The sequence below is a fragment of the Macrobrachium nipponense genome, chromosome 13, assembly GCF_015104395.2.
Source record: "Macrobrachium nipponense isolate FS-2020 chromosome 13, ASM1510439v2, whole genome shotgun sequence".
Classification (NCBI taxonomy): domain Eukaryota; kingdom Metazoa; phylum Arthropoda; class Malacostraca; order Decapoda; family Palaemonidae; genus Macrobrachium; species Macrobrachium nipponense.
The window spans coordinates 43,093,679-43,103,149 of record NC_087206.1 but is presented as its reverse complement, the minus strand read 5'-3'; the positions used below and the strand labels follow the sequence as shown (position 1 = coordinate 43,103,149).

At 33.6% G+C, this 9,471-nt stretch overlaps 1 protein-coding gene across 1 annotated transcript in view; it reads left to right on the top strand.

Annotated features, from left to right (window-relative positions):
- The window catches only part of LOC135225760 (cytochrome c oxidase subunit 7A2, mitochondrial-like), a 6,133-nt gene extending 366 nt beyond the window's left edge, over positions 1-5,767 (top strand). Inside the window, exons 2-3 of the mRNA XM_064265208.1 lie at positions 4,115-4,198; positions 5,461-5,767. Of these exons, the coding sequence (XP_064121278.1) occupies positions 4,115-4,198; positions 5,461-5,604 (228 nt within the window). The 3' untranslated portion in view covers positions 5,605-5,767. The remainder of the gene's footprint in view (positions 1-4,114; positions 4,199-5,460) is intronic.
- The last annotated feature ends 3,704 nt before the right edge of the window (positions 5,768-9,471 follow it).

Below are 9,471 nucleotides of genomic sequence, written 5' to 3'. Positions count from 1 at the left end.
ATGTTGAAAATTGTAACTATGAGAAACTTTTCATAATTAAAATATATAGTAATCTGTCGCCTCTGCTTTTGATGTCGATCATAATGAGAAGTACAGTGAATTTCGCCATCTCTCGTTTTATCCTATCCTCTCCAATATGCAGAGAAACGCGTGACCTAACTGTTTTTACTTACAATTTTCCTATGCAAAAATTATCGGGTCCCTTGTTAGCCATGGATAAATCGATTGCTTTTCATTAGAGTACCAGTCGATAGTCAACGAGGAGCTTTCATGATAAAAACGATTTATCAGATTTTAGGGACGATCGAGTTTACGGTTTATAAATTTGTCGCTGCTACTTTAGCTTGTTATCAACGCGTCTAGGTGACGCCTCGGGACGACGCCCGTGTTTAGTACTAGCCGCTAACTTGGGGATCAAAGTATTATATACACCCATTTCTACAGAGTGTGGTCGACAAATCATATCAAAACGATATCTTCCTGCGGCCGTCTACTTCACATTTAACGTACGGTGTTTAGTATTAGCACCTCGGAATAAGTGATGCGTAGACAACGAGCCAAAGCAGCACCAATTGGTTTTCACTGAGTGAAGTTGGTGTGTACTAAGTAACTAAATACTCAAACCTCATCTCACGAGAAAGCTTATTTAATCCCTTTTTTACGCTTTGATCTGTTCAGTTTTAATAATCAAATCTAAATCTTATGACGTGACTGCAAAAACGGTATTTCTCCTTTTACTTATGAACTGCAAGCGTTAAGTCGCTTCCTCTTCTGGGTGCGTCCTGTATGACCCCCAAACGTGTCCAGCTGGTGCAACGAAAATTGGAGTTACTTTCCCTTAGGTTTTATGACGGGGGATTGTGTTGTTTACTTTGTTTGTTTTTTTTTTCCTTTCTTTCTTTTTCACATATTATGTCGTTTGACATGAGATCTGGACAAGGTCGTATTCTCTAAACCTTGGCTACTTTGAAGTACATCTCCCCTTTAAGAGACAATTCATTTTTTCAATATTTCTAATACGGATTTTTTCTCACTTTTTTTGTGATGATAATAATTATCATTAGTCGTTAAACCTTTGAATTTATGTTTCTGGGTATTGTACGTGGTGTTCTGCGTATTTATTCATCCAGGCAAGATCAGTCACTTCAAAATTATATCAACATGAAAAAAATTTCAATGTCCTCATACCATTGGCCAAATATATTACTGGAGTTGTGTGGCTTTCATGTTTATGTAATTAGCTTCCAAAAATGTACATCTTCTTATACCTGTATAGTTACATGGTCAAATTTATTTTCATGCCTACATACACGAAATACAAACATACATGCATTCATTCATATATATTGTGTGTGTGTGTCTGTTTGTGTGTCTGTCTGCCAGCTTGTAAATGTATCACAGACAAAATGGAACAGGGGTAGTAAATCCTAACTGGTTTCGTCCTTTACATCTAAGATATTTTTACAGGACTGATACATTGATCTAGTAATTTACAGTATACATGCTAGAGGAGTGACAGTACAAACGAACATACAGACGACAGGAAACCTGACAAGTGGGAAGAAGAGGGAGGTGCAGTAAACTTGTTAGTGTCTGAGATCAGTAGGCTACTATATTTACTCTTGCCACATGTCAGCTACCATCCTTAATATCTAAATGTTTGACACATTCCTTTTGGAATTAATAGATTTAGTTTATAAATGCCTTGACTGATATCCATATTTTTACAAAAAGTTTGTTATAAAACTACAGAAAAGTATTTTTACATTTCATTATTGGGATCTTTTATATTTTTTTCCGCCCCTTCCCAGTTAATTGTAAGATTTATTCCACTGCCACGTAGGAAAATTCTTTATCTTAGATTTTTTATGTTTTTATATTCTTTTTTTTTTACAATGATTTCCAGTTTGATCAATATAAAAGTTGCAAGAGAGATCTCAAAATTTTGGTATGGTTATGGGTAACCCTTTATCTCCAGTTTTAGTGATTGCATACGGAATTTTTCGAAAGCAAAATATCACAAAAACATTCCATGTAAACATCTTCCTTGTCTAAACCAGCCCGGTAGCTCCCCTATCAGTCTTTCTGTCTTCTCTATTACTTTGTCAATCAAAACACTTCATAAATGATACACTTAGGTAATATTATGCTTCTACAATTCTTATCATTTATATTTCTGTACAATGAAACAATTATTCTTCTCACCCACGTCTTTGGAACCTTTCCTTGACCCAGACATACCTTACAAGCCCTGTGTATCCACTCAGTACCACTATCTTCTACCCCAACAGTTCTATATATATATAGTATATATATATATATACATTTTCAAGTAATAAAAGTTCAGACTTATGTAAGCTGTGCACACAGCTCATATGAGTGTAGACTATTATTACTTCAAAATTTTCCAATCACATTATGGTGAGTTTTTGAGATATACATATATATATATATATGTGTGTGTGTGTGTGTGTGTGTGTGTGTGTGTGTGTGTGTGTGTGTGTGCATGTCTGTGTGTGGGTGGGTGTGTCTGCGTTCGTTCCTGCTGTTACTATAGTCCTTAACACATTTAAATGTAGAAGGGAATTATTCAATGAAAGTTATTCCCATCCTTTTGCCATTTCCCACATTTTCCGGTGTTGATAGTGCTTACAGGCTCACATCATAAGATTTCACCTACGTATCCTCAGGTTTAAATAACTCAGCCATCATTAGAATGTCATGTGTCTGTCAGATGTTTAACAAAAAAGATTTGTTTTGAATGGATTTGGCATCTTAAGAAAATCAGTCTTAGCCAAGTCTCGATGTGATCACCTGTTTCGCATTGGCTCCACGAAGCCCACATCTACTGTATTTGTGGTGACATGGAAATTTGAACTCGTCTTTTTCTTCAAGACAACAAAGTTAATAAGCTTATCTGAAGTTCTTTCGAGATCGTAAGCCTTGATAAAATATGAAATATTATGATGACAAGTTCATCTTTACATTATCATTACTGATTACATTATCTCAGTTCCATTGCTATCGTTACTAAATAGTCCTATTGTCCCTTGTCTAGTCATAAGCCAAAACATATATATTGCCCGATTTAACTGTAGTCTATGAGGCTGTTCATAATAATTTTGGATAACGCTTCGGAATCTCCACAGAGTTTTGTGAAATTCCCTAAATGAGGGTATTATGTAAAGGTGACAGTTCATTCTCAATATCCATTTATCTAACAAATCATGAGAGCAAATAAGCAGGTTCACTTGTATCCTGGCTGTTTGAACGGTATGACAGAATACTGAAACTGCTCTGCTGTTAGTATACGTGCGATTATCGATCTATATATGTATATGTATATGATATATATATATATATATATATATATATATAGTATATGTATATATATATATATATATACATATAAATATTATATATATGATATATATATATAATATAAACATATATATATAATAAGTATAATATATATATTATCTAAACTATATATGCATTTATATTACATGTATATATCATAGGAAATTGTAAATCCTTTCACTTCATGTATATACATATACACAGATAAGTAAATAGATAGACAGACAGATATGTATGAAAGAAATCTTTATAATATAAAATGTCGAAAAAATAGATAAATGTAATCAGAAGTGTTTTTTCACGTTTATGAATTACTACCTATATATATATATATATATATATATATATATATATATATATATATTATATATACATATATATATATATGTATATATATATATATGTATGTATGTATATAATATAATATTTATATATATATGTGTGTGTGTGTGTTTGTGTGTGTACGTGAGCGCAACTGTGAGTTTGTTGTTGTACAAGCTTGCCATTCCGTGGATGACAACGCATAAATTTATTTAACTAAAAAGAAGAATGCTGAATCAAACAGATAATTTCCTTTTATGTAAAAAATAAAGAAATAATAATTTTCATCACGAATAATCCAGGTATGTTCTTATTCATGGACACAGGAAAGGTTTCATGCCACTTGAAAGCCAGGTGTGCTCTTGATTGGAGGTAACCAGGTCATTACTGAGTTATCCATTGAAACTTATATATTTCCTCTCTTCATTAACAGGCAAGACTAAGCACCAGTGCCAGGCATGGTGTCAGCTACTCCCCTGTGCCGAAGCCCCTACAGGGGAAAATGAAATTGTTCCAGGTGAGTTCGGAAGCTAATCTCTCTTCTTCACGGATTTCCTGCTTTATCCTCTTACAGAAGCGCATCCGGGACTGTTAAGTATAGTTAAAAGGCCAACATTCTCTCTCTCTCTCTCTCTCTCTCTCTCTCATTACACAAAAATGTGATTTACCAAATTAATTCCCAAACTTGAATTTCGCTTAGAATTTTCTGCTTGGAATATAAGCTGGAATACTTCCGGTGAATATAGCAAAATAATTCATTTCTAAGTTGAACCATTCATGACGTGAAGAAAGAGGAATCGATAAACACGGAGAAATCATTCAAAGCGCCATGGAATGGTAGTGCTGACATAGGCAACTTGATAATATAAGATGTTCAAAGACTATACCCAGTTGAGCATGAGCTGAAATCTAGTTAAGTTTTGCTTTGACAGAAAGACTTTAAATTGTATATTGTGGTTCTGTCAAGACGCCAGAACGAACAATTTGATGAAAGATTGTAAAGACCATGAAAATAGACCTGACATTTAGGAAGCCAATAAAATGAATGATTTAAGCAGGTGTACAGAATACAGCATCCCTGGAAATGGAGAAGTCCGTACCCCTTGAAAGGTTTAAGTCATTGCATAGGATATTTTTCTCTGGCATGAAGACTTACTGAGTTTAGATTTCAATATGCTGTTGAAAATGAAGTTGATATTATCATTATTTTTATTATTATTATTATATTATTATTATTATTAGATGAAACCTATTCATATGGAACAAGCCCACAGGGGCCATTGCTTATAGTTCAAGCTTCCAAAGAGTATTAGGGATAGTAATGCATTGTATTTTCGCTTGAACCTCTAAGTTCCAATCGCACAACATCCTCGGGGAGGATATCCCACAGTCCAACGGTTTGAGGAATAAAGGACCTCTGGAATTGAGAAGTTCCACTGTGGTAGAAATATTCTCGTTGTATTTGTGGTTACAGTATCAGATTTACAGTAAAATGGTCTTGACAAACAAGCAGATTTTGTTCTCACTAGAAAGCATTGTTTTTCAAAGAATTGCTATTGGCAAATACCACAAGAAGGATTTGACCTACAAAGAAGGGATAAGTAAAAGATCAGATAAGTTGATATACAGCAATATCAGGGCAAGTCTCGTGTTTACGATCAGGTTGCTTGTTTACGTTTATATAACTGAAATGATTGGTACGTATGCTTGACAGTAACATGACCAAAGTAATATAAACAAATAAATTGTAAATTGTAGAATTTCACTTTATTCTTCCAGACTGACAACGGTCTCCCAGTGCACGTCAGAGGAGGACCTCTTGACAAAATGCTGTACGCAATAACGGCAGTTGTCTGCACTGTTGGATTAATCGAGTGTTTCCACGTCTACTACGTCCTTTCCTACACTGCCAAGAAGGACTAGTCGGGATACAGTTTCATTCCTTCATTTCAACTGCAGTAAATCTCACCTCAAAGAAATTACTCTCCTTTCCCAAGGCATAACAGATATTCTGCCAAATATTTCCTGGTTTCAAAAATATTCTTAGGATAACTTCTTTCTCGCGCTTTTTTTTTTTTTTTTTTTTGACATGAATGGTTGTAGGCCTGATGAAATTCCATCGTGGTAACAGCGACTGATCTAATGACAACACGAAACGTTTCTTTTTATTAGTTTGACTCGTATTCTGATGATGACAGATTTAAAGAGATGTTATGAACTCTGGTAGGTAACATTCCTCAGTACTTACAGATACTAAGGCCTCCTACATTAGGTATCTTTAACTTATTTCACGTAGAATAAGTAAAAGTGAACTAGAAGTGATGTAAATATTCTCCTTCATTTTTTCTCCGAGGCTCTCAGGTGGTCCATATGTTATGTCATTGCCAGCAAGTCTTCCATAAGCTAATTGCCCATGATTGATTCTACAATGACTTTAAGAGGGTCCAGAGTTTGAAGCACTAATAGCCTTTGAATGTGCAAGGGTTCTTGCCTTGAGTTTATATATTCCTGCGATTACAGAGTTGACTATCATAATTAAGCTTCATTTACTCATAACCATAATTCATCTGGGTAGACTTAAAGAACTGTGGAAGACTTGTTATGCCATGCCTTCTGCCATATCTTGAGCTGTGAACATAAATGGGTCGAATAAAGTTAAAAATGTTTATTTTGTTTATTATTGCCCTATATACTCTTCTTTCAAAGGCAGAACTGCATATGGAAGAATGACAAGACAATGAAGAATTACACGTATGTGTGCGTCAATGATTCAGCAGGAATCGACAAGGAAACTAAATTCAGTGATGTTAGAATGGGTGTATCCGATCAATAAACATGAAAATTCAAAGTCAAAAGGAAGAAGAAGGTGACGGTTGATGAAGACTTCAAAGGATTCTCATCTGGAGTTTTTTGAAGGATACGAAAACATCAGGGAGGAGAATGAGAGAACAAAGAGGTTACCCGGGTGAAATCACCTCTTTGATAGTTGCTTTCCATAGCATAAGTGAAGTTACAAGAAGACATCATGTACTCACTTATCTCTAGGAGTAGGTTTTACAATTCATTCACAGTGTTTTAATGATTTTGCCTAGCTTTCTTTTAAACTCTTCCACACTGTTGCTGTTTACAACTTCTGGTGGCAGTTTATTCCAAGAGTCACATATCTTGTATGTGAAGAAGGTCGCACAATGGGATGTGTTGTATCTCTTCAGTGCCAGTTTCCATCCATTATTTCTTGTCTGGTTTTCATTTAGTGTGAAGAGGTTACTGTCTACTTTCTTTATGCCTTTCAGTATTTTGAATGTCTCTAGTAGTTGTCACCGCAATGGACATGAATTGGAGCAAGAAAAGGACGACCATTATGCTGAAACTGAAAGAGAAGCCAAATGTCCAGTCACTGTGTTATAGGGAGGGCTGGGAATAGAACAATGACTCAACAGAAGTAATACAACACAATCAATGACCAACCTAAATATTTGGACTGATCTGTGAAATACAGTGTATTTTATATTTCAGCAAAGGGTATGTCCCGATGAATGGGAAGAATTACAACTTACACCCAGCATAATATGTCGGGAAGAAAACGCAGGATAGGCAATATAACTGTATTTGATGGCAGGTGGACTAGAAGAGTGTTTTTAGGAATCCCAGAAATCTTTATGCGAAAGTATTTTTTTCTTTTCATATTCTTTCCCTGTTTTCTCTTTTCGTTGTGAAGTCTGATAATCAAGCGGCTAATCCCTCTGTTATGTTTATAATGATCGTCACTCATTAGAAATAGTAATAGTCCGATCATGTTCAAGTCCTTGTTATGGTATCCAACATCTAAACCAGGGCAACCTCACGAACGGCGAACTCTTGAGTGAAGTCATACTTGTTTACTTGTTTATGAATGTGATGATGAGAACAGACAGGACTTAAGATATTTTTGGAGGTAAATTATGACTTGAAAGGAAGAAGAGGTGAAATTGGAAAATTCATTTTTGGCGATGAATATTGTATAAATAAATACAGTATTATGTAAGTATATATATGTATATATGTGTGTGAATATATAAAATATATATATTATATATATATATATATATATATATTATATATACATACAAATACATATATATATATATATATATATATATATATATATATATATATATATATATATATATATATATATATATTTTATATATATATATATATATATATATATATATATATAATAATATATATAATATTATATATAGAATATATATATATATATATATATATACATATATATATATATATATATATATATATATATAATATATTATATATATAAGAAAGGGGGGAGAGAGAGAAATATACTATATATGTATATATATTTACATATATATATGTATGTATGTATGTATGTATGTATGTATGTATATGTACCGACAGACAGAGGCAGAGAGAGGTTGATATGTATAGAATCACATAATCAAATGAAGGCGGCCGTCTGTTTTGACTGCAGACAGACGTTCGCCCATTTTGTATCCAATAGCGCATACCTCACTTGTCAGGACAAACAAGCAACCACTGCTGATGTTGTTATCTCATTTGGGCACAGAAATGCCACGATATCTCTTCTGAAACAATCTTTCTGTCTACTCCAAAGATAATGTTGTGAAGGATTGCCAGTGATAAAGAGACGTTTCATATAGATACATCTTCCTCCTCCATCCGTGAACAAACGTTAATGAAAATGCACAGGGCATGTTATGCCACATGTGATACAAGTGTATCATCGCCGAGTGAGCGGTATCACCAGTCAGCAAAACATTTACGAAGATTATCATCAATTCTGAACCAAACTTTGCAAAAGACATATCCAGATATGACGCCAAAAGTTATATAGGCTTAACTCAATTTTGGCGCGAAGATCTGACTAAAATCGTTAAGAAAAAAAAAAGAAAAAGTTTCCCCATAGAAACATTTAGTGTCAGTGCCTGACAGGATGACTACAGATCAAATAAATGTGCGTTACAGTAAAAGTACTGCGATGATGCTGGATCATTTATGACCGAATGATGAGTATTATGAGTATTTTATACCAAAAAAAGCAATAGCGGATCCAGAAAATATTTCATGGTAGTGGCAGCATTTTCATTTAAGATATACATACACACAGATATACATATATATATATATATATATATATATATATATTATATATATATATACATACATATATATATATATATATATAGATATATATATATATATATATATATATAATATTTAAGTACAAATTATACAGTGGACAGCAATCTCCTGTTCTAGCAGGAAACACCGAATCCATTATTATTATCGTTAAGATTATTGTTATTGTTATTTTTTTCTCAAAATTTTATCATTATTTCAATAACCGATGTTTCATATTGCTTACCCCTTTTTTTATCCCTTATGTATGCTATTATCATCTAAATCTTTAATATTATTATTTTGTCATTATTTTTCACGTGCCCGAGTGTCCCCGCCACCCCTAGAACAGATAATGGAGGAAACCCAACTTCTCTATCTCTGAAATACAGCAACACCCCACTGTCCATGATCTTTATACATAAATGAAAAAATGTCTGTTTGTTTGTTTGTTTGTTTGCATGAACCATATACAAATCCACATTTCGTGACCGATTTTTGATGATATTTTTAAATATAAGTCAATATCCAACCAGGAAAGGTCATTGGTGAAAAAAGAATTAAAATCAGACCATTGGTTGGGTAAGGGGTTTGGGTGTGGGAAGGGGGTGAAATAAAAAGAATTAT